Source organism: Rattus norvegicus, chromosome 17 (genome assembly GCF_036323735.1).
Source record: "Rattus norvegicus strain BN/NHsdMcwi chromosome 17, GRCr8, whole genome shotgun sequence".
Classification (NCBI taxonomy): domain Eukaryota; kingdom Metazoa; phylum Chordata; class Mammalia; order Rodentia; family Muridae; genus Rattus; species Rattus norvegicus.
The window spans coordinates 52,126,848-52,152,503 of NC_086035.1; the positions used below are offsets into that span (position 1 = coordinate 52,126,848).

General features: G+C 39.4%; 1 protein-coding gene across 11 annotated transcripts in view; it reads left to right on the top strand.

Moving 5' to 3' along the window:
• Positions 1-25,656, top strand: part of Sugct (succinylCoA:glutarate-CoA transferase) — an 857,841-nt gene that overhangs the window by 54,836 nt on the left and 777,349 nt on the right. For 5 of the 11 annotated variants that reach the window (XM_039095899.2, XM_039095902.2, XM_039095901.2 and 2 more), the window contains 2 exons: positions 12,693-12,778; positions 13,248-13,298. The exons of 4 other annotated variants lie outside the window; for them this stretch is intronic. In XM_039095899.2, coding sequence (XP_038951827.1) covers positions 12,693-12,778; positions 13,248-13,298 — 137 coding nt within the window. The remainder of the gene's footprint in view (positions 1-12,692; positions 12,779-13,247; positions 13,299-25,656) is intronic. 2 more of the 11 variants (XM_039095898.2, XM_063276618.1) reach the window with 2 other exon arrangements.

Here is a 25,656-nt window from a genome sequence, read left to right on the forward strand (position 1 = left end):
AGCAATCAGACAACAAAAGGAGATCAAGGGGATACAGATCGGAAAAGAAGAGGTCAAAATATCACTATTTGCAGATGACATGATAGTATATTTAAGTGATCCCAAAAGTTCCACCAGAGAACTACTAAAGCTGATAAACAACTTCAGCAAAGTGGCTGGGTATAAAATTAACTCAAATAAATCAGTTGCCTTCCTCTATACAAAAGAGAAACAAGCCGAGAAAGAAATTAGGGAAACGACACCCTTCATAATAGACCCAAATAATATAAAGTACCTCGGTGTGACTTTAACCAAGCAAGTAAAAGATCTGTACAATAAGAACTTCAAGACACTGAGGAAAGAAATTGAAGAAGACCTCAGAAGATGGAAAGATCTCCCATGCTCATGGATTGGCAGGATTAATATAGTAAAAATGGCCATTTTACCAAAAGCAATCTACAGATTCAATGCAATCCCCATCAAAATACCAATCCAATTCTTCAAAGAGTTAGACAGAACAATTTGAAAATTCATCTGGAATAACAAAAAACCCAGGATAGCTAAAGCTATCCTCAACAATAAAAGGACTTCAGGGGGAATCACTATCCCTGAACTCAAGCAGTATTACAGAGCAATAGTGATAAAAACTGCATGGTATTGGTACAGAGACAGACAGATAGAGCAATGGAATAGAATTGAAGACCCAGAAATGAACCCACACACCTATGGTCACTTGATTTTTGACAAAGGAGCCAAAACCATCCAATGGAAAAAAGATAGCATTTTCAGCAAATGGTGCTGGTTCAACTTGAGGGCAACATGTAGAAGAATGCAGATCGATCCATGCTTATCACCCTGTACAAAGCTTAAGTCCAAGTGGATCAAGGACCTCCACATCAAACCAGACACACTCAAACTAATAGAAGAAAAACTAGGGAAGCATCTGGAACACATAGGCACTCGAAAAAATTTCCTGAACAAAACACCAATGGCTTATGCTCTAAGATCAAGAATCGACAAATGGGATCTCATAAAACTGCAAAGCTTATGTAAGGCAAAGGACACTGTGGTTAGGACAAAACGGCAACCAACAGATTGGGAAAAGATCTTTACCAATCCTACAACAGATAGAGGCCTTATATCCAAAATATACAAAGAACTCAAGAAGTTAGACCACAGGGAGACAAATAACCCTATTAAAAAATGGGGTTCGGAGCTAAACAAAGAATTCACAGCTGAGGAATGCCGAATGGCTGAGAAACACCTAAAGAAATGTTCAACATCTTTAGTCATAAGGGAAATGCAAATCAAAACAACCCTGAGATTTCACCTCACACCAGTGAGAATGGCTAAGATCAAAAACTCAGGTGACAGCAGATGCTGGCGAGGATGTGGAGAAAGAGGAACACTCCTTCATTGTTGGTGGGATTGCAGACTGGTAAAACATTCTGGAAATCAGTCTGGAGGTTCCTCAGAAAATTGGACATTGAACTGCCTGAGGATCCAGCTATACCTCTCTTGGGCATATACCCAAAAGATGCCTCAACATATAAAAGAGACACATGCTCCACTATGTTCATCGCAGCCTTATTTATAATAGCCAGAAAATGGAAAGAACCCAGATGCCCTTCAACAGAGGAATGGATACAGAAAATGTGGTACATCTACACAATGGAATATTACTCAGCTATCAAAAACAAAGAGTTTATGAAATTCGTAGGCAAATGGTTGGAACTGGAAAATATCATCCTGAGTGAGCTAACCCAATCACAGAAAGACATACATGGTATGCACTCATTGATAAGTGGCTATTAGCCCAAATGCTTGAATTACCCTAGATCCCTAGAACAAACGAAACTCAAGACGGATGATCAAAATGTGAATGCTTCACTCCTTCTTTAAATGAGGAAAAAGAATACCCTTGGCAGGGAAGGGAGAGGCAAAGATTAAAACAGAGACTGAAGGAACACCCATTCAGAGCCTGCCCCACATGTGGCCCATACATATACAGCCACCCAATTAGACAAGATGGATGAAGCAAAGAAGTGCAGACCGACAGGAGCCGGATGTAGATCGCTCCTGAGAGACACAGCCGGAATACAGCAAATACAGAGGCGAATGCCAGCAGCAAACCACTGAACTGAGAATAGGTCCCCTGTTGAAGGAATCAGAGAAAGAACTGGAAGAGCTTGAAGGGGCTCGAGACCCCAAAAGTACAACAATGCCAAGCAACCAGAGCTTCCAGGGACTAAGCCACTACCTAAAGAGTATACATCGACTGACCCTGGACTCTGACCCCATATGTAGCAATGAATATCCTAGTAAGAGCACCAGTGGAAGGGGAAGCCCTGGGTCCTGCTAAGACTGAACCCCCAGTGAACTAGTCTATGGGGGGAGGGCGGCAATGGGGGGAGGGTTTGGAGGGGAACACCCATAAGGAAGGGGAGGGGGAAGGGGGATGTTTGCCCGGAAACCGGGAAAGGGAATAACATTCGAAATGTATATAAGAAATACTCAAGTTAATAAAAAAAAAAAAAAAAAAACTAGGGAAGCATCTGGAACACATGGGCACTGGAAAAAATTTCCTGAACAAAACACCAATGGCTTATGCTCTAAGATCAAGAATCGACAAATGGGATCTCATAAAACTGCAAAGCTTCTGTAAGGCAAAGGACACTGTGGTTAGGACAAAACGGCAACCAACAGATTGGGAAAAGATCTTTACCAATCCTACAACAGATAGAGGCCTCATATCCAAAATATACAAAGAACTCAAGAAGTTAGACCGCAGGGAGACAAATAACCCTATTAAAAAATGGGGTTCGGAGCTAAACAAAGAATTCACAGCTGAGGAATGCCGAATGGCTGAGAAACACCTAAAGAAATGTTCAACATCTTTAGTCATAAGGGAAATGCAAATCAAAACAACTCTGAGATTTCACCTCACACCAGTGAGAATGGCTAAGATCAAAAACTCAGGTGACAGCAGATGCTGGGGAGGATGCGGAGAAAGAGGAACACTCCTCCATTGTTGGTGGAATTGCAGACTGGTAAAACCATTCTGGAAATCAGTCTGGAGGTTCCTCAGAAAATTGGACATTGAACTGCCTGAGGATCCAGCTATACCTCTCTTGGGCATATACCCACAAGGTGCCCCAACATATAAAAAAGACACGTGCTCCACTATGTTCACCGCAGCCTTATTTATAATAGCCAGACGCTGGAAAGAACCCAGATGCCCTTCAACAGAGGAATGGATACAGAAAATGTGGTACATCTACACAATGGAATATTACTCAGCTATCAAATCTAATGACTCTATGAAATTCGTAGGCAAATGGTTGGAACTGGAAAATATCATCCTGAGTGAGGTAACCCAAGCACAGATAAACACACATGGTATGCATTCATTGATAAGTGGCTTATTAGCCCAAATGCTTGAATCACCCTAGATGCCTAGAACAAATGAAACTCAAGATGGATGATCAAAATGTGAATTCTTCACTCCTTCTTTAAAAGGGGAACAAGAATACCCTTGGCAGGGAATAGAGAAGCAAAGATTAAAAGAGACTGAAGGAACACCCATTCAGAGCCCGCCCCACATGTGGCCCACACATATACAGCCACCCAATTAGACAAGATGGATGAAGCAAAGAAGTGCAGATCGACAGGAGCCGGATGTAGATCTCTCTCGAGAGACACAGCCAGAATACAGCAAACACAGAGGTGTATGCCAGCAGCAAACCACTGAACTGAGAATAGGACCCCTGTTGAAGGAATCAGAGAAAGAACTGGAAGCGCTTGAAGGGGCTCGAGACCCCCTATGTACAACAATGCCAAGCAACCAGAGCTTCCAGGGAGTAAGCCACTACCTAAAGACTATACATGGACTGACCCTGGACTCTGACCTCATAGGTAGCAATGAATATCCTAGTAAGAGCACCAGTGGAAGGGGAAGCCCTGGGTCCTGCTAAGACTGAACCCCCAGTGAACTAGACTGTTGGGGGGAGGGCGGCAATGGGGGGAAGGTTGGGAGGGGAACACCCATAAAGAAGGGGAGGTGGGAGGGGGATGTTGGCTGGAAACCGGGAAAGGGAATAACACTCATAATGTATATAAGAAATACTCAAGTTAATAAAAAAAAAGCAAAAACACATACATAGTATGCACTCAATGATAAGTGGATATTAGCCCAAAAGCTCAAATTATCCAAGATACAATCCACATACCACATGAAGCTCAAGAAGGATGGACAAAGTGCGAATGCTTCAGTCCTTGTTTTTTTTTTTAAGATTTATTTTATTAATATGAGTATACTGCTGCTCTCCTCAGACACACCAGAAGAGGACTCTATTACAGATGGCTCTGAGCCACCATGTGGTTGCTGGGAATTGAACTCAGGACCCCTGGAAGCACAATCAGTGCTCTTAACCGCTGAGCCATCTCTCCAGCACTGCTCAGTCCTTCTTAAAAGAAGCAGGAGGAGATATGGAAACAAAGTTTGAAGTATAGACTGAAGGCATTGCCATCAGAGACTGCCTCACCTGGGGATCCAGCCCATATACATACATCCACCAAACCTGGACAATATTGCTGATGCCAAGAAGTGTATGCTGACAGGAGCCTGATATACCTGTTTCCTGAGAGACTCTGCCAGAATATGACAAATACAGAGGCGAATGCTTGTAGCCAGCCATTAAACTGTGAATGGGCTCGCCATTGGAGGAGTTAGAGAAAGAATTGAAGGGGTTGAAGAGGCGTTGAAGGGGCTTTCAACCCCATAAGAACAATACCAACTGACTAGAGCTCCCAGGGTCTAAACTGCCACCTAAAGTGTACACATGGACACACACATGGCTCCAGCTTTACATGTAGCAGAGGATGGCCTTGTTGGACACCAATGGGAGGAGAAACCCTTGTCCTGCCGAGGCTGGACCCCCCCCCCCCCCCAGTGTAGGGAAATGTCAGGGTGGGGAGGTGGAAAGGGGTGGAAAGGGAATACCCTCATACAAGAAGGTGGAGGGAGGATGGGCTTTATGGACAGGAAACCGTGGAAGGGGATCACACTTGAAATGTAAATAAAAAATATCCAATAAAAGTAAGATTTTTTTTGTGACTATTGTGAAAGGTGTCTTTTCCCTAATTTCTTTCTCAACTCATTTATCTTCTGAGTAAAGAACAGCTACTAAGTAGTTAGAGTTAATTTTATATGAAAACAATATATCGATACTTTGGTGATGATTTTCTATCTAGGAGTTACTGGTAGAATTTTTGGGCTTGCTTTTTTATATTATCATATCATCCACAAATAGTGATATCTTGACTTCCTCCTTCCTAATTTGTATTCCTTTGATCTCCTTTTGTGTCTATTTGCTCTGGCTAGAATTTTGTGTCCTATGTTGAATAGGTAGGGGGAAAGTGGACAGCCTTGCCTTGTTCCTGATTTCAGTGGGATTACTTCAAGTTTCTTTCCGTTTAGTTTTATGTTCCCTATTGGTTTGGTATATATTGCTTTTATTTTGTTTATTTGTGGACCTTGAATTCCTAATGTCTCTAATACTTTGAACATGGAACCTACTTGATCATAGTGAATGATGGTTTTGATGTATTCTTGGATTTGTTTTGTGGGAATTTTATTGGGTATTTTTGCATTGGTATTCATAAGGGAAATTGGTTTGAAGTTCTCTTTCTTTCTTGGGTGTTTGTGTGGTTTAGGTAGCAGCATAACCTAGGCTTCATAGAACAAATTGGGTAGTGTTTCTTCTGTTTCTATTTTTTGGAGTAGTTTGAGAAGTATTGGTATTAGGTCTTCTTTGAAGGTTTTATAGAATTCTGCACTAAAACCATCTATTCCTGGGCTATTTTTTGTTGTGAGACTTTTAATGAATGCTTCTATTTCTTTATGGATTATGGGACTGTTTAGATGGTCTTGGTCTGGTCCTGATTTAACTTTGGTGCCTGGTATCTGTCTAGAAAATTGTCCATTTCATCCAGATTTTCTAGTTTTGTTGAGTATAGGCTTTTGTAGTAGGATGTGATAATTTTTTTTTTAATTTCTTCAGTTTCTGTTGTTATGTCTCCATTTTCATTTCTAACTTTGTTAATTTGGATACTGTTTCTGTGCCCTCTGTTTAGTCTGCCTAAGGCTTTGTCTATCTTATTGATTTTCTCAAGAACCAGTTCCTAGTTTTGTTGATTCTTTGTATAGTTCTTTGTTTCTATTTTGTTGATTTCAGCCCCGAGTTTCATTATTTCCTGCCATTTAATCCTCTTGGGTGTATTTTCTTCTTTTTATTCTAAAACTTTCAGATGTCCTCTTAAGCTTCTCTCCATTTTTCTTTTCATGGAGGCACTCAGAGTTATAAGTTTTTCTCTTGGCACTGCTTTCCTTGTGTTCTGTAAGTTTGGATATGTTGTTCCTTCATTTCCTTTCAATTCTAAAAAGTCTTTAATTTCTTTCTTTATTTTGACCTTGAATACTGCAAGTTAGTGGAAGTGAAATCATCGAATGATTTAGCAGTTGGCATTAAAAAGTGGAGATCTGGTAAGTTTTATTGAGCTATACAAAACATCAAGAGTGTGAGGATCCACAAGATTGAGTTTATCTTCTCTAGGCACCTGGGAGTGTACACAGAAGTGAGCCTGTCGGTTTGCAATTATGACCAAGCCAGCTCAGTCAGTCAACAGGTTTTCCAGGGCAGAAGTGATAATTAAAAAGAAAAAGACCATTAGATAACATTATAACATGAGTCCAGCCAGTTTTGAGCCTGAAGCAGGTTTATCCCTTTCTAGTCTGTTTTTATACCACTTTAAGCATAGGCAAAATAATAAGATCAGTTCTGGGTCAAGAAACAAGCAAAGCAATAAACAAAGTCCTGTAAATACCTTTCTAGGTGCTAGTCGGGGTGACCAAGAGGAATGCCACACATACCTTTGCTGAGCCCACTCTGAGCTTTGCATTAACTCAAATGTAAATGTTCTTAATCTGAGCCTATTTCCTGATTCCTGGCCCAAAGTTAGATTCCTGCCTTAAGCTTAGTTCTTTGTACTGACTTGTTAAATTCCCACCAAGTTTCTAAAAGAGTCCCTTGAAACTCTCCACATTACCCCCTTTTAAATTTCATATACAAGACTGCACCTGTCTTAGGTCATTCTGACAAGAATGCCTTCCTTACCCATCATGGAATATGCATTATCAAAAGCAATGCTACTCTGTCTTTGGTTGGTAAGGCTCTTTGAAGAATCTTACCCATCCTTGGCTGCCAGCCTGTTAAATTAATTATTCTTTCTAGGGATCCATTTTCAATCTCAAGCCATGTATTTTGGGCACCAACATGTTGATGTTGTTAAAGACAAGTTTTATCATAATGGGCAGGAAGAAAAGTATTTCCAGGGCAAGAAGGGCTAGCATGATCAAGCTAGCTATGCCATTCTTGAAGCTTGACCAAGGTGGAAATACTGACCTCAGGCCACAAATAATCTTATCAGCAGTATCAGTATCAAAGCTCAGTTGAGCAGCATTATATAAATTCATAATCTCACTGTGCAAAGTTAAAACATTCAGAGAGTGTTAGAATTATGCCTGATACCCTGCACGTGTCTTTGAACCCTTTTCTAATTATAGTGACTATCAGTGTAAAAATTAGAAGTAACAGAAATTTATTGGTGTTTAGCATGACACTCAACATGGTTTTTACTCCTAAACTCTGACCCTCCTCTTCAATAATTTGAATAGTATCATAAAGAGCATCAACCCATTGTTCCAAATGCCTATCTAAATACTCTTGAATACTCAGAACATTAGTAAACATTTTTGTTAAATGGTTATCAAAAATAGCTGTCTTAGCTTCTTGAGTCAAAGCAATTGCAGAATCAGTAGTGCTAGCTATTAATTCAATGAGAGCTGGTATACCACAATAATCAAGCCCACTATTCTCTTGCTTCTGCTTAAAGCCTGACTTACTCCTTCCAGTGTTTGCAAACCTTTTTCAGAATACGAGGGTCCTATAATACTAACAGGCAATAGAACAAATGATGGTTGATAAACCACCATAACAGATATGTCATATTTCAATATATTAACAAAATTAGAAAGTGTACAATCAAAACAACTTACATTAATGCTGTGGAAGAAACAAAAGTAACTTTAACATTACCAATTAATAAAAGATTAGGAGCCTTATTACATGCACTAACTTTTGCTAGAAATCCAGATTCTTCCCAATTTTATCCACTGCAAATATAACTTCATTCAAGCCAATTGTGAAATTTTAAATGTCTCTGAAAATGTCCAGAACCAGTCTTCCAAATTTATTCAATTATTTCCAGATATTTCTAATATTGGATTGATTTCTAGACCAGCCAATGAATGAGTCAGAATAACTGGTCACATTAAAGGAAAGAGAAGAGTCATTATAACTTCTCTTTTTGATTAAATGTTTGAAGGTCGGTTCCAGTCTCTATGTTCTCTGTTCCACGAGGTCTAAAGGCTAGAGGCAGGGCAGTTTTTCCAGTCTGGGATATAGGCAAGCAGAGGTGGGTCAGGAACATATGCCCAAAATACCTTTCCTGTCTCCTTTGTCAGGGAACTCAGCAAGCTCATGGTCAGCATCATTCTTTGTCCCAGCATCAGCATTTCTCACCAGTCACTCTGGCAGCTAGCATACTCCTGCAGCATCCCGCAGAAAAAACACAAACATGCCCTTTTCTCCATATTAATACCGGATTTGGATCATGCCATATGCCAATAAGTGGATCCTTCCATTTCACCTAGGCATAAGTTTACCTAGTTGTAGGGTGCCATAGACACTCAGCAGAGTTCCTTGGCATACAAAATTTAAAATGTAAAAAGAGCATGATTTAAATAACTGTGTGGTATTTGTGGATATAACTCCCCCTTTTTTATTTTATGAAGATAGTGTTTTAAAGTTCCACAATACCTTGTCCTTGAGGATTATAAGTTGTCCCAATATTAAGTTGTTGACAAAAGGTCTCAAATGCTTGACTGTAATAGCCAGTTCCATTATCTATCTTTAACTGATTTGGAACACCAAGCATAGAAAAGCAATGTAGTCAATGAGTAATTACATTTTTAGTTTCCTTTCCTGTTAAAGCAGTTGCAACTAGAAAGTCTGAGAAGGTATCAGTAGTCACATGTACATATTTTAAATTACAAAATCAAAATATGAGCAACATCCATTTGTTATAATTGATTAGATATAAATTCTTAAGTATTAATACTATTACGTGGTATAGGAAGAAATTGAGGGCATTGAGGACAAGTCTTTACAATTTGATGTGCGCATTCCCTAGAAATACCAAATGTTGTCTCAAGCTATTATTATTTTGATGACGTAAAGAATGAGATTACAAGTCTGCTGTCACATTGCCCTCATTAATGGGTCCAGACAATCCAGTATGAGCTCTTAAATATTCTATAAAGGTAGGAACAGTATATTCTCTTAGTCTGAGTTGTATTTGTATAAATAATTGCAAAATTTGAGAATTAGAAGTACCTAAAAAAGGATCTTTCAAGCAATTGCAAACCATCACCTATATATTGGATGTCTGTATATAAATTTTCAATATATCAAAAACAGTGACTACAGCACATAATTCAATAATCTGTGCTAAAGCAGAGGGAAACTCAAGGGAATAAACATGTGTTCCAATGACATATGCTGCCTTCCCATTAGATGAGCCTTCTGTAAATACAGTAAGTGAATTCTCCTTGGCCTGCAAAATTTACAGGAAATACAAAAGCATGCATACAGGCAAGTTTTAACAACTTGTCTTTTGGATAATGATTATCAATTTTGCCTGAAAAGTTTGTACATGTAATAGGCCAAATATCTGTATTTTTCAACAACCAATTTAATTGCTGTTTGGAAGAATGAACATATATTTCATCAGGTTCTTTCCCAAAATATTTTTGTGATTCTACCCTACAATTCTGTATTAACACAGCAACAGCTTCATAATAGGGTATTAAAACTTTACTTGGACATGAATCCGTATCAATGTTTTCTTTTGCCAAAGAACTGCTGTGGGTGCAAACCACCAACAATTGATAATAGTCTCTCTCTATATAATGTATCTGTTGTTGACTAATAGCTTTCTCTACTTTTTGCAAAACTATTCTTCCTTCATCAGTTAATTGTCCAGGGGAATTAGGATTTGCATCTCCCTTAAGAATATCAGAGGCTTAAGTTCTCCTGTGGTAAGCTTAAGGTGAAGTTTCAGCCAATTAACATCTCCTAACAGCTTTTGAAAATAATTTGAAGTAAACTATCTTTTCTTACTTGAATTTTTTGTGCCACAACTTGTTTAGGATATAACTGATGTTCCAAATACTGAAAAAGATATTGCCTTTGCTTCTTTTCTGGAGCAACAACTACTCCAAAATTTAAAGCTCATTGTATAAGAGCAAAGGCTTGTAGTAAAACTCCTTTAGCGGGATCAGCTAATAGAATACCAACCATATAATGAATAATATACACTGAAAGATTCAAAGTCCTAACTTTTTGTATTGAAGCAGCGACAAATTTTTGATGTAATGTAGGGCTATTAGCCATTCCTTGAGCCTAAACTTTCCTATAATATTACTTCATGGGTTCTCCAAAATTACAAGCAAGCTCACTAAATGCATACCTCCCACAGTTACCAGGATGCAAAGGAACAGTATAAAAACAATCCTCTAAATCCTTAATAATTTCATATACATTTCCTAAAATGGCAGTTGGAGTAATGCTCTTACAAGTTCCATAGCCTCATCAACCCATCGCAAACCCTGCAACAATCTTGAACTGCATGTGAATTAAAATCCTGAGTCTGTAATTGAACTGCAAACTGCAGCCAATGGAACACTGGCCATTTAACCAGAATCTTCAAGTTTCCCTTCAACACCAGAGCACAACCAGAATTTTGGAAAGTAAATTCAAACTCCAACAAACAACCCAGCCTCTCCAAAATCAACACAAAGTACATCACCCTCATGCTATAAAGTTTGACTGTCAATTCCTGCATGTGAATGCATGATGGTGCAGCCTTCAATATCTCACCAAAGAGATACTGCCCTAATTCCTATCTTTTATAAGTCTGTTTTCTAGGATATGAATTACATAAAATAGTACCCAATTTAGAGGTATCTTTAGAGATCTGTTTCCCTGGGTTCACTTATGCCATGTGTCGTCTAGAATAACTTCAACCAAGTTACCAGTTTTAAGCCAACTTTCTGTTACCAACGTTACATACCCAATAACTTCAAAGCCAGTAATCTATAACCAAGACATATAGAGCATATTTATACATTTAAAACCAGTCAGAAACAAAAATGAAGTGGCTACACACATCTTACATATTTAGACCAAACAATTTTCTTACTTTTTTTTAGCTGAAATTTTAAGAGAGGAGCACCTTGTACCTGTGAAGTCAATAAACACAATCACAAAGATTTTTCTAGAAAAGATAGCCTTCAGCTTCCTTACCATAGAAGCCTAGATGCTGCTAGCCCCTTTAAGAGCGGCTTATACAGACAGTCAGCCAGCCCCTAGCAGGCTTCTCCAGCTGCAATAGACACTTAGCTACAGGTTCAGGGCTCCAAAGGCCAATTGAGACTGCTTTTTTTTTTGAAATGAATTAAAACTAAATCAAGGGGTGAATGACCAGCAGATAAAGTTTTAAGCATTTTTTTTCATTATGATCATGAAACAGAACAACATTTAAGCAATGAATCAAAACCACAGACATAAACTTTCAGACATGGGCAGATTGGTGCACCAAGGACAGACAATAGAGAAAAAAGAGAACTAGGTGTGTTAAAGGGACCCAGATATTCTACCTAAGGGTCCCAGAATCAGACTAAGCATTCCTCCAGTTGGAGCCAGAGAGGAGGCAGAACTTCTCTAGACCTTCTCCTGTCCCTAGGAGAGCTCTGAAACAGCTTAAGTTCATTTTCATTCTCTTTCACCAAAGCATTTCAGGATAGCCAGGGAGGACTGCTTTTCTCAAACCGATTCTCTCAAGTCTAGGGACTAAACTATCTCTAATCAGGGTATAAAGACTTAAAGCATCTATGAGAATTGTCTTCACTTTTTAGCATATCTCTAAACACATACACAAAAAACATTTTACCATTACCTTGTCCCTTTTTACAAGGTTTATTCACTGCTGGCCCAAATCTTCTTTCCTTTTCATAAACTTTCAATTCCTGTGGTGTCTTTCACTGTATCTCACTTACTGGAGACCAATGTTGAGGCACCATTTGACCAAACCAGCTCAGTCAACAGGTTCTCCAGGGAAGAAGTGAGGATTAAAAAGAAAAAGACAGACATTATAACATAAGTCCAGCCAGTTCTGAGGTTGAAGCAGGTCTATTTTTATACCACATTAAGCACAGGAAAAAATAATAAGATCAGTTCAGAGTCAAGGAATAAGCAAGGCAATAGACAAAATCCTGCACACACCTTTCTAGGGGCTAGTCAGGAAGACCAAGAAAAGAGGATTGCCAGGCATGCCTTTGCTGAGCATGCTCTAAGCTTTGCATTAACTCAAATGTAAATGTTTTTAATTTCAGCCTATTTTCTGAGTCCTGGCCCAAAGTCAGATTCCTGCCTTGAGCATACTTTGTCCTAGTCTGTCGAATTCCCACCAAGTTTCTAGAAGCAGCCCCAAAAGATCTCAACACAATTAATAGCTCATATTATCATTTACAGGAGCTGGTGATGACACACGATCTTGGGGACCTCCTTTTGTGAACACAGAAAGTACATATTTTCTTAGTGTTAATCGAAATAAAAAAGTAAGACTATTTCCTGTTTTTGCTTTAATTGTGTAATTCTGTGGCAGTTACAAAATATTTGCTATCATGGCCTGCTTTTTGAGCTGTAACTAATATTTCAAGTTTCATGATCACATCCAAGCAATAAAATAATTACCATTCCTCCTATACTAAATAACTCAAGAAATTATGAGAATTTGTAGTGGAAATATTCTATGAAAAACAAATAATTTGGTACTGTACATTTATTGTTCCTGTGTTGGTATTACACAGCATTACTACTGAAAAGTATGTACTATGTATGGTTCTTGGTATTGGATACATTTGATTTTAACTAAGTCAATAAAAGTGATCTAAGTATTTATTCATAATGGAACTAAGCTTGCTTTACAATGAGTATTTGTATGATGTGAATGGCTCTGTTGTTGAACCTACAGTAATGATGAAAACATTTATGAAAGCGTTCTAATGTCCACATTTTGAATTTTAGAGTATAGCTGTTAATATCAAGGATCCAAGAGGAGTGAGAATCGTCAAAGAGGTACAGTATGTGAAAAGGCACTTTAGTGCTTAGGTTCTTATGAGGGACTTGGTTACCTGGGAAAGGGTCTTAAACATTGCTTTATTGCCACTCTGTAAGTGATGGCTATGAATCCTATTTAGTAATTTGATTCATCTTTGTTTTGGGTGGCTTGATTCTCACTGGTGTTTTGGATTAAAAATCCAATTAAAACAAAAATATGTATTCCAGCTCCATTTTTCAACCTTTTCCATGTCCCCTCCCTACTTTGTCTCAAATTAAAGGTCTTTTTTAAAAAATCACTACTGATATGTGCATACATATGTCAGTAAATATAAAAGATAATCCACTGGATCCAGGAAGTGTGGCTTGTGTGTGTATCTGATGTGAAATTGTTTAAATAAGCAAAGTGCTCTCAATAATTTCTTATATATTGCATGCAATTAAAACCCTAAGGTTATGAATTGAGTTCTTTCGACATCAGATTCTAGTCTTTCTAAGATTCAAACTTTAAGGACAAAGACTGCCTTAGGCAAATACCAGGTGGCTGGGACTTTAACATACGTCCAAAGAATTTAGGATAACACCCTGTTCCAGGAAATGAGCTAACCACCCTTAGCAGTCCCCCATCTGGGTGAATGAGCTAACCTTGAAAAGGAAAGGGCTAACATTGAAGAGGGAAGGGCCCTTAGCAGTCCCCCATCCGCGTGCCAAAAATATCTCACCATCGATGAATGTAAGGGTCAAGGCTGTCCTCCACAAGTGTATAAAAATTGTGTGCTTTTGTCATTCGGGGTCGCCTCTGTCCTGATTACAGGGCCACCCCAGTTCACTGGATCATTAAATCTCTTGTTTATTGCATCACCCTCTGTCTCTGTTTTTGCAAGTGGGACCTCCCGGACGTAGGGCTGATTGGGTCCTACATCTTCAGTACTTATAGTTTCTCCTCAAACCCTCCAAATTTCTGTGTAAATGAAATAATAGAATCTTAATTTTTGGGCCAGTGAAATGGCTCAAGCAATAAAGGTGCTTTCTGCCAAGAGGATCTGAGTTCAATCTTCCCACCCACATGATGGAAAGAAAGAACCAATACCCATAAATTGTATTCTGACTTCCACAATCAGAATGACCATACACAAACAAATAAGTAAATAGACAAACAAACAAATAAATAGTTTTTGGTTTGGTTTGAGTTTTACAGACAGGATTTCTCTGTGTAGCCTGCCTGTCCTCGAACTCATTCTGCAGACTAAGCAGGCCTTGAATTCAGAGATACCCTGCCTCTGTCTCCTGAGTGCTGGCATTAAAGGTGTTCACTATTTGTAAATAAATAAGTAAATGTGATTTTGTTTGTTTGTATTAAAAAAAGAATCTTTATTGGGATGGAAGGTGGTTGAGTGCCCTGGAATATATATGATACTTATAAGATCACATAGCTCATGCTGGACTATTTGGGGGCTACATTCCTGTGATAAATAATGAACTTTTGATCATAACAAGAAAACTTAGACCAATCTTAGGCTACCAGTTGGTCAGACAGTTATTTTCTGCACATAATTTCTTCTTGTTGTTTATAAGTGTTGTCTATCCACATTGCTATAGAAGCCCCTTGGATTTCTCTCAGTTCCCACAACCCAAGGGGGTAGGGATGGCGTCATTGGAAAATGTCGAGAATACCAGTGAAAAATCACAAGGAGAAGCTTCCTGTTTCTCAAGATTGTTTTCAAGATTGTAATCTAACTTTTATGGTCAGTGAACAGAGTTGCTGAACTGGCTGGTGTGATCATCAGTTCTATGGTCAGTCAAGTTCCTTGAACAGAGTCACTGAGCTGGCTAACCTACATTTTTGACTCTACTCTGTTTGCAAGGAGGTCTGAATTTTTCCTGGTCCTTCAAAACCATTACCAGCCCCAGTTAACCTTATGTAGTGACTGAATAAAAATAGTTGGACTGATCTAGCTGAGGGCAAGTCTTTTCCAAGATGAATGAACCCTTCTGCTCCTTCAGAAAATGAAGGCTTAGCATCATGGTGAGCTCCTCTACTGCATCACCTACAACCAACATCATTCAATATCTAGCAGCTGTTTAGAGTCAGTACTTATTAAATTTGCAGTAATCAATTGCCATTCTCCCTGATATATCCATCTTCTTCACAGGACTAATAGGAGAGGTAGAGGGATATGTAGTGGTAACTACCACCCTTGCACCTTTTAAGACCTTGAAGGTGGGGAATTCAGGAACCCACTGATCTCCTGTGTTTGAGACTTTGGTTATAACTTCATTGATCATCTGACCTTCATAAAATCCACCACTTTAACTGGAGGACTACAACAGTGTTGGGGGTTTCCAAGCACTAATTAAGAGCTAGTTTCTAGTAGTCCCTGAATGGCCTGATTATTTAATTTTCTCCACTGTATGGTTACCCTAGCAGAAAGCCATACATTCCTTTGGGGGAAGAATGGGAGAGTCATTAGTAATTTTTTCTTTTCAAAGTTGTAAGCCAGATCCTTCATCAAGTAGAATCAGCCTCTAGTTTGAGTTTTGTCTCTCAGCTGATTCAAGTCTGGAAGTTGCTTGAAGTGCCATGGTCTTTGTTTCTGTGATCCCAGGTAGTGTTGGTTCTTTTGCTCTGACTTTTTCTGCTTTTAGAAATTGAACAAGAATGTAGGCTTTATTTTACTTCACCTCTAGGAGCACCATGAGTATTAACAATTAATTAGCTAGTGCTGAAGAACTATACAAGTGAGGCCATTATGAACATTACTTTGCTTGTAAGACTCACTACACTAAAAATGTTTACCTTGCTTTTGTTGACTCAGGGTTGTCATTGACCTTTGCTATTTGAGGGTCTAATAAGCCCCATTTCATTTAAGTTTTGCAGTTGAACAACTGAGGATCCCACTGTAAGGTTGGACATCCAGAGTCATAAAGTGCTTCACGCTTGCTGGTATTCCACTTATGGTGTTAGGGAGGACATATCTTCTGGATCCTCTAGAGCTACAAGCTTCTCTTCTAAGACTTGGATAGGTTGTATTTTCATCTTCCTTCTTGATTTCTTGTGTTGTTTAAATTACACTAGTTTGTATATGCACTAGAGTTTCTTTTGCTGTTGATCTCTAGCAGCAGTTTTCAACTTGTGGATCATGGCCCCCTTGGAGGTCACATATCAGATATCCTGCGTATTAGATACTTACATTATGATTTGTAATAGTATCAAAATTACAGTTATGAAGTAGAAATGAAATTATTTTATGACTGGGGGTCACTGTAACATGAGTAACATTAAAGGGTCACCACATTAGGTAGGTTGAGAACCACTCATCCATAGTCTTATTTCATTGTATTAGATAACTACAAGTAGTTATTTTACTGTATTTGCCAAGATTTTATTTGTGTCTTAACATGTGTCCTATTTTAGAGAAAATTCTATTGACTGCGGAGAAAAACAAAATGTGCATTCTGCAGTGTTTGGATCAGGATTTATAGATGTCTGTTAAGTCACTTGGTGCATGGCAAATTAGTCAGGGTTCTCTAGAGGAACAGAATTCATAGAATAACTATCATCTACCTGTCTGTCTAGCCATCTATCAATCTATCAATCAATCTATCTATCTATCTATCTATCTATCTATCTATCTATCTATCTATCTATCAATCATATTTATTAGAGTATCTTATAGGTTGTGGTCTTGCTAGTCTAACAGTGGGTGTCTTCTGACAGTCTAAGAATTCAATACTTGAGGCTAAAAGTCTTAGCTGATATTAGTAGGATGTGATATTAGTGAAGGACTGAATTTCCAGCAAAAGTGAGGGGAAGCAGACAAAACCAAAAGCTTCCTTCTTTCATGTCCTTTTTTAAAGATGCCAGTAGAAGGTTTTGCCTAGATTTAGGGCACGTCTTCTGAACTGAAATAATTTGGGTTTAAGGTGGGCCTTTCCATCTCCAAGGATCTAGTCAAGAAACTTCCTTTTCAGGTGTATTCAGCTGCTTGGGTTTTATGTCAGGATGTTCTGTCCAGTTGGTGAGAGTAGGATGTTGAAGTCACTCTGATCTACTGTGTTAGGGTTAGTCTGTGACTTTACATCCACTAATAATAATTTTATGAAATAGGGTTAACTTTGGGGGTGTATATCTTTAGAATTGCAATATCCTTTTGATGGAGTGGTCTGTTGATCAGTATGAAGTGAACATTCTTTATCTTTTCCTAAAAGCTATTCTAATAGCTTTGTCAGATATCATAACAATGACACCCAATCGTTTCCTGGGTCCAGTTGCTTAGAATACCTATTTATATCCTTCTAGCCTAAGGCAGTATGTGTCTTTTGTTATGAGGTGCATGCCTTAGAGGCAATAAGCTGATCTCTGCTTTTTAAATTCAATTTACTTGTCTGTGTTTTTTAATTGATAAATTAAGACAACTAATATTCATAGTTGCTGAAAGTTGTGCATTGCTTACTGCCATTTTGTTAATTTTTTTGGCTTTGTTTTTTTTTTTTATTTTTTTTTATTTATTTTTTTTTATTAACTTGAGTATTTCTTATATACATTTCGAGTGTTATTCCCTTTCCCGGTTTCCGGGCAAACATCCCCCTCCCCCTCCCCTTCCTTATGGGTGTTCCCTTCCCAACCCTCCCCCCATTGCCGCCCTCCCCCCATAGACTAGTTCACTGGGGGTTCAGTCTTAGCAGGACCCAGGGCTTCCCCTTCCACTGGTGCTCTTACTAGGATATTCATTGCTACCTATGGGGTCAGAGTCCAGGGTCAGTCCATGTATAGTCTTTAGGTAGTGGCTTAGTCCCTGGAAGCTCTGGTTGCTTGGCATTGTTGTACTTTTGGGGTCTCGAGCCCCTTCAAGCTCTTCCAGTTCTTTCTCTGATTCCTTCAATAGGGGACCTATTCTCAGTTCAGTGGTTTGCTGCTGGCATTCGCCTCTGTATTTGCTGTATTCTGGCTGTGTCTCTCAGGAGCGATCTACATCCGGCTCCTGTCGGTCTGCACTTCTTTGCTTCATCCATCTTGTCTAATTGGGTGGCTGTATATGTATGGGCCACATGTGGGGCAGGCTCTGAATGGGTGTTCCTTCAGTCTCTGTTTTAATCTTTGCCTCTCCCTTCCCTGCCAAGGGTATTCTTTTTCCTCATTTAAAGAAGGAGTGAAGCATTCACATTTTGATCATCCGTCTTGAGTTTCGTTTGTTCTAGGGATCTAGGGTAATTCAAGCATTTGGGCTAATAGCCACTTATCAATGAGTGCATACCATGTATGTCTTTCTGTGATTGGGTTAGCTCACTCAGGATGATATTTTCCAGTTCCAACCATTTGCCTACGAATTTCATAAACTCGTTGTTTTTGATAGCTGAGTAATATTCCATTGTGTAGATGTACCACATTTTCTGTATCCATTCCTCTGTTGAAGGGCATCTGGGTTCTTTCCATTTTCTGGCTATTATAAATAAGGCTGCGATGAACATAGTGGAGCACGTGTCTCTTTTATATGTTGAGGCATCTTTTGGGTATATGCCCAAGATAGGTATAGCTGGATCCTCAGGCAGTTCAATGTCCAATTTTCTGAGGAACCTCCAGACTGATTTCCAGAATGGTTTTACCAGTCTGCAATCCCACCAACAATGGAGGAGTGTTCCTCTTTCTCCACATCCTCGCCAGCATCTGCTGTCACCTGAGTTTTTGATCTTAGCCAATCGCACTGGTGTGAGGTGAAATCTCAGGGTTGTTTTGATTTGCATTTCCCTTATGACTAAAGATGTTGAACATTTCTTTAGGTGTTTCTCAGCCATTCGGCATTCCTCAGCTGTGAATTCTTTGTTTAGCTCTGAACCCCATTTTTTAATAGGGTTATTTGTTTCCCTGCGGTCTAACTTCTTGAGTTCTTTGTATATTTTGGATATAAGGCCTCTATCTGTTGTAGGATTGGTAAAGATCTTTTCCCAATCTGTTGGTTGCCGTTTTGTCCTAACCACAGTGTCCTTTGCCTTACAGAAGCTTTGCAGTTGTATGAGATCCCATTTGTCGATTCTTGATCTTAGAGCATAAGCCATTGGTGTTTTGTTCAGGAAATTTTTTCCAGTGCCCATGTGTTCCAGATGCTTCCCTAGTTTTTCTTCTATTAGTTTGAGTGTGTCTGGTTTGATGTGGAGGTCCTTGATCCACTTGGACGTAAGCTTTGTACAGGGTGATAGGCATGGATCGATCTGCATTCTTCTACATGTTGCCCTCCAGTTGAACCAGCACCATTTGCTGAAAATGCTATCTTTTTTCCATTGGATGGTTTTGGCTCCTTTGTCAAAAATCAAGTGACCATAGGTGTGTGGGTTCATTTCTGGGTCTTCAATTCTATTCCATTGCTCTATCTGTCTGTCTCTGTACCAATACCATGCAGTTTTTATCACTATTGCTCTGTAATACTGCTTGAGTTCAGGGATAGTGATTCCCCCTGAAGTCCTTTTATTGTTGAGGATAGCTTTAGCTATCCTGGGTTTTTTGTTATTCCAGATGAATTTGCAAATTGTTCTGTCTAACTCTTTGAAGAATTGGATTGGTATTTTGATGGGGATTGCATTGAATCTGTAGATTGCTTTTGGTAAAATGGCCATTTTTACTATATTAATCCTGCCAATCCATGAGCATGGGAGATCTTTCCATCTTCTGAGGTCTTCTTCAATTTCTTTCCTCAGTGTCTTGAAGTTCTTATTGTACAGATCTTTTACTTGCTTGGTTAAAGTCACACCGAGGTACTTTATATTATTTGGGTCTATTATGAAGGGTGTCGTTTCCCTAATTTCTTTCTCGGCTTGTTTCTCTTTTGTATAGAGGAAGGCAACTGATTTATTTGAGTTAATTTTATACCTAGCCACTTTGCTGAAGTTGTTTATCAGCTTTAGTAGTTCTCTGGTGGAACTTTTAGGATCACTTAAATATACTATCATGTCATCTGCAAATAGTGATATTTTGACCTCTTCCTTTCCAATCTGTATCCCTTTGATCTCCTTTTGTTGTCTGATTGCTCTGGCTAGAACTTCAAGAACTATATTGAATAAGTAGGGAGAGAGTGGGCAGCCTTGTCTAGTCCCTGATTTTAGTGGGATTGCTTCAAGTTTCTCTCCATTTAGTTTAATGTTAGCAACTGGTTTGCTGTATATGGCTTTTACTATGTTTAGGTATGGGCCTTGAATTCCTATTCTTTCCAGGACTTTTATCATGAAGGGGTGTTGAATTTTGTCAAATGCTTTCTCAGCATCTAATGAAATGATCATGTGGTTCTGTTCTTTCAGTTTGTTTATATAATGGATCACGTTGATGGTTTTCCGTATATTAAACCATCCCTGCATGCCTGGGATGAAGCCTACTTGATCATGGTGGATGATTGTTTTGATGTGCTCTTGGATTCGGTTTGCCAGAATTTTATTGAGTATTTTTGCGTCGATATTCATAAGGGAAATTGGTCTGAAGTTCTCTGTCGTTGTTGTGTCTTTGTGTGGTTTAGGTATAAGAGTAATTGTGGCTTCGTAGAAGGAATTCGGTAGTGCTCCATCTGTTTCAATTTTGTGGAATAGTTTGGATAATATTGGTATGAGGTCTTCTATGAAGGTTTGATAGAATTCTGCACTAAACCCGTCTGGACCTGGGCTCTTTTTGGTTGGGAGACCTTTAATGACTGCTTCTATTTCCTTAGGAGTTATGGGGTTGTTTAACTGGTTTATCTGTTCCTGATTTAACTTCGATACCTGGTATCTGTCTAGGAAATTGTCCATTTCCTGAAGATTTTCAAATTTTGTTGAATATAGGTTTTTATAGTAAGATCTGATGATTTTTTGAATTTCCTCCGAATCTGTAGTTATGTCTCCCTTTTCATTTCTGATTTTGTTAATTTGGACACACTCTCTGTGTCCTCTCGTTAGTCTGGCTAAGGGTTTATCTATCTTGTTGATTTTCTCAAAGAACCAACTTTTGGTTCTGTTGATTCTTTCTATGGCCCTTTTTGTTTCTACTTGGTTGATTTCAGCTCTGAGTTTGATTATTTCCTGCCTTCTACTCCTCCTGGGTGTATTTGCTTCTTTTTGTTCTAGAGCTTTTAGGTGTGCTGTCAAGCTGCTGACATATGCTCTTTCCTGTTTCTTTCTGCAGGCACTCAGCGCTATGAGTTTTCCTCTTAGCACAGCTTTCATTGTGTCCCATAAGTTTGAGTATGTTGTATCTTCATTTTCATTAAATTCTAAAAAGTTTTTAATTTCTTTCTTTATTTCTTCCTTGACCAGGTTATCATTGAGTAGAGCATTGTTCAATTTCCACGTATATGTGGGCATTCTTCCCTTATTGTTATTGAAGACCAGTTTTAGGCCGTGGTGGTCCGATAGCACGCATGGGATTATTTCTATCTTTCTGTACCTGTTGAGGCTGGTTTTTTGACCAATTATATGGTCAATTTTGGAGAAAGTACCATGAGGAGCTGAGAAGAAGGTATATCCTTTTGCTTTAGGATAGAATGTTCTATAAATATCCGTTAAGTCCATTTGGCTCATGACTTCTCTTAGTCTGTCTACATCACTGTTTAATTTCTGTTTCCATGATCTGTCCATTGATGAGAGTGGGGTGTTGAAATCTCCCACTATTATTGTGTGATGTGCAATGTGTGTTTTGAGCTTTAGTAAGGTTTCTTTTACGTATGTAGGTGCCCTTGTATTTGGGGCATAGATATTTAGGATTGAGAGTTCATCTTGGTTGATTTTTCCTTTGATGAATATGAAGTGTCCTTCCTTATCTTTTTTGATGACTTTTAGTTGAAAATTGATTTTATTTGATATTAGAATGGCTACTCCAGCTTGCTTCTTCTGACCATTTGCTTGGAAAGTTGTTTTCCAGCCTTTCACTCTGAGGTAGTGTCTGTCTTTGTCTCTGAGGTGTGTTTCCTGTAGGCAGCAGAAAGCAGGGTCCTCGTTGCGTATCCAGTTTGTTAATCTATGTCTTTTTTTGGGGAGTTGAGGCCATTGATATTGAGAGATATTAAGGAATAGTGATTATTGCTTCCCGTTATATTCATATTTGGATGTGAGGTTATGTTTGTGTGCTTTCATTCTCTTTGTTTTGTTGCCAAGACGATTAGTTTCTTGCTTCTTCTAGGGTATAGCTTGCCTCCTTATGTTGGGCTTTACCATTTATTATCCTTTGTAGTGCTGGATTTGTAGAAAGATATTGTGTAAATTTGGTTTTGTCATGGAATATCTTGGTTTCTCCATCAATGTTAATTGAGAGTTTTGCTGGATACAGTAACCTGGGCTGGCATTTGTGTTCTCTTAGGGTCTGTATAACATCAGTCCAGGATCTTCTGGCCTTCATAGTTTCTGGCGAGAAGTCTGGTGTGATTCTGATAGGTCTCCCTTTATATGTTACTTGACCTTTTTCCCTTACTGCTTTTAATATTCTTTCTTTATTTTGTGCGTTTGGTGTTTTGACAATTATGTGACGGGAGGTGTTTCTTTTCTGGTCCAATCTATTTGGAGTTCTCTAGGCTTCTTGTATGTCTATGGGTATCTCTTTTTTTAGGTTAGGGAAGTTTTCTTGTATGATTTTGTTGAAGATATTTACTGGTCCTTTGAGCTGGGAGTCTTCACTCTCTTCTATACCTATTATCCTTAGGTTTGATCTTCTCATTGAGTCCTGGATTTCCTGTATGTTTTGGACCAGTAGCTTTTTCCGCTTTACATTATCTTTGACAGTTGAGTCAATGATTTCTATGGAATCTTCTGCTCCTGAGATTCTCTCTTCCATCTCTTGTATTCTGTTGGTGAAGCTTGTATCTACAGCTCCTTGTCTCTTCTTTTGGTTTTCTATATCCAGGGTTGTTTCCATGTGTTCTTTCTTGATTGCTTCTATTTCCATTTTTAATTCCTTCAACTGTTTGATTGTGTTTTCCTGGAATTCTTTCAGGGATTTTTGCGATTCCTCTCTGTAGGCTTTTACTTGTTTATTAATGTTTTCCTGTGCTTCCCTAAGTGTGTTCATGTCTTTCTTGAAGTCCTCCAGCATCATGATCAAATATGATTTTGAAACTAGATCTTGCTTTTCTGGTGTGTTTGGCTATTCCATGTTTGTTTTGGTGGGAGAATTGGGCTCCGATGATGGCATGTAGTCTTGGTTTCTGTTGCTTGGGTTCCTGCGCTTGCCTCTCGCCATCAGATTATCTCTAGTGTTACTTTGTTCTGCTATTTCTGACAGTGGCTAGACTGTCCTATAAGCCTGTGTGTCAGGAGTGCTGTAGACCTGTTTTCCTCTCTTTCAGTCAGTTATGGGGACAGAGTGTTCTGCTTTCGGGCGTGTAGTTTTTCCTCTCTACAGGTCTTCAGCTGTTCCTGTGGGCCTGTGTCTTGAGTTCACCAGGCAGCTTTCTTGCAGCAGAAAATTTGGTCTTACCTGTGGTCCCGAGGCTCAAGTTCGCTCGTGGGGTGCTGCCCAGGGGCTCTCTGCAGCGGCAGCAACCAGGAAGACCTGTGCCGCCCCTTCCGGGAGCTTCAGTGCACCAGGGTTCCAGATGGTCTTTGGCTTTTTCCTCTGGCGTCCGAGATGTGTCTGCAGGGAGCAGTCTCTTCTGGTTTCCCAGGCTTGTCTGCCTCTCTGAAGGTTTAGCTCTCCCTCCCACGGGATTTGGGTGCAGAGAACTGTTTATCCGGTCTGTTTCTTTCAGGTTCCGGCGGTGTCTCTGGCAGGGGTCCTGCCGCTCCTGGGCCCTCCCCCACGGGAGCCCAGAGGCCTTATACAGTTTCCTCTTGGGCCAGGGATGTGGGCAGGGGTGGGCAGTGTTGGTGGTCTCTTCCTCTCTGCAGCCTCAGGAGTGCCCACCTGACCAGGCGGTTGGGTCTCTCTCCACCGTGTCTGGGAGCAGAGAGCTGCTGCGGGCCGGGATCCGCGGGTGTGGGACTTCCGGTAAACACAGAATGTGCCCGGCCTAGAGAAATTCTGCTTCCGTGTGTCCCAAGCTCACCAGGCAGCTTTCTTGCAGCAGAAAATTTGGTCTTACCTGTGGTCCCGAGGCTCAGGTTTGCTCGTGGGGTGCTGCCCAGGGGCTCTCTGCAGCAGCAGCTGGCTTTGTTTTTTATGTTCTCTTCCTCTCTTGCTTAGCTATTATCCTAGCATAGTTGATTATTTCCCGTGGCCTTTACTTTTCCCTTCAGTTTGAAGAATTCCATCTCCTATAGTGCTGGCTTAATGGTCATAAATTCCTATAGTCTAATCTCATTACAGAAAAGGTTTAATTTTTCCTTCATTTATGGCAGAGAGAGTTTCTGGGTATGGTAGTTGGGTCAGTGGGTTTTTTTTTTTCAGAAGTAAAATATATATATATATATATATATATATATATTTCTTGGATTTTTTAAATTTAAATTTCAAATGTTATCCCCTTTCCCGGTTTTCCCTCTAGAAACCTACTATCTCCCTCTGCTTCTATGAAGGTGCTCCCCTACCCATCTACCTCCCTGACCTGACATTCCCCTCCAATGGGGCATGAGCTTTGACAGAATTAAGGGCTTCTGCCATCGAGGCCGGACAAGGCGATCCTTTGCTACATATGTGGATGGAGCCATAGGTCCATCCCTGTGTGCTCTTGGGATGGTGGTTTAGTCCCTGGGAGCTCTGGGGGGGGGGGGGGTCTGGTTGGTTGATATTGTGTTCTTCTTATGGGGTTGCAATCCCCTTCAGCTCCTTTAGTCCTTTCTCTAACTCCTCCATTGGGGACCTCATTCTCAGTTCAATAGTTGTCTGTGACTAGTCTAGTATTATTCTTATGAGCCTGCCTTTATTTGTGACTCAGTCCATCTGTGTTGCTGCTTTTAGTATACTCCCTTTCTTCTATATGTTTAGTGTTTTGATTATATTATGACTAGTGGAAGTTCCTTGCTTTTGTTTGCCTGCTGTTTTAACTACCTATTGTATATCTGGATTGGCATCTCTTTTGCTAAAGAGATAGGAGATTGGAAAAATTTTAATGTGGTTCTTAATTTTTCCTTTTTCTTTAGAACCAGATTCTTCTTTTTCTATGCATGAACTTGGTCTTTGGTGTTGTGTATATCTCGGAATACCTCTCATGCTTTCTTGCTGTTTTCCCTTCATCCTTGTTGGGTTGTGAGTTCCTCCACCTTCTCTTCAGGCTGTCTTTTCCAAATGCACTCTATTGCTCAGACTTTCTGTGGATTGTTTTGTATTTGACCTACTATTTTTAAATTCCAGTATTTTAGGTTTGTTTTTCTTCAGGATTTCTATCTTTTCCTTGGATTCCTCTTCTATATCCTGTATCACTATCTGTATTTCTTTTATCTTTTCATGCCATCGAACATACTTATAATTATTCTTTTTTCTGTTAGTGATTGC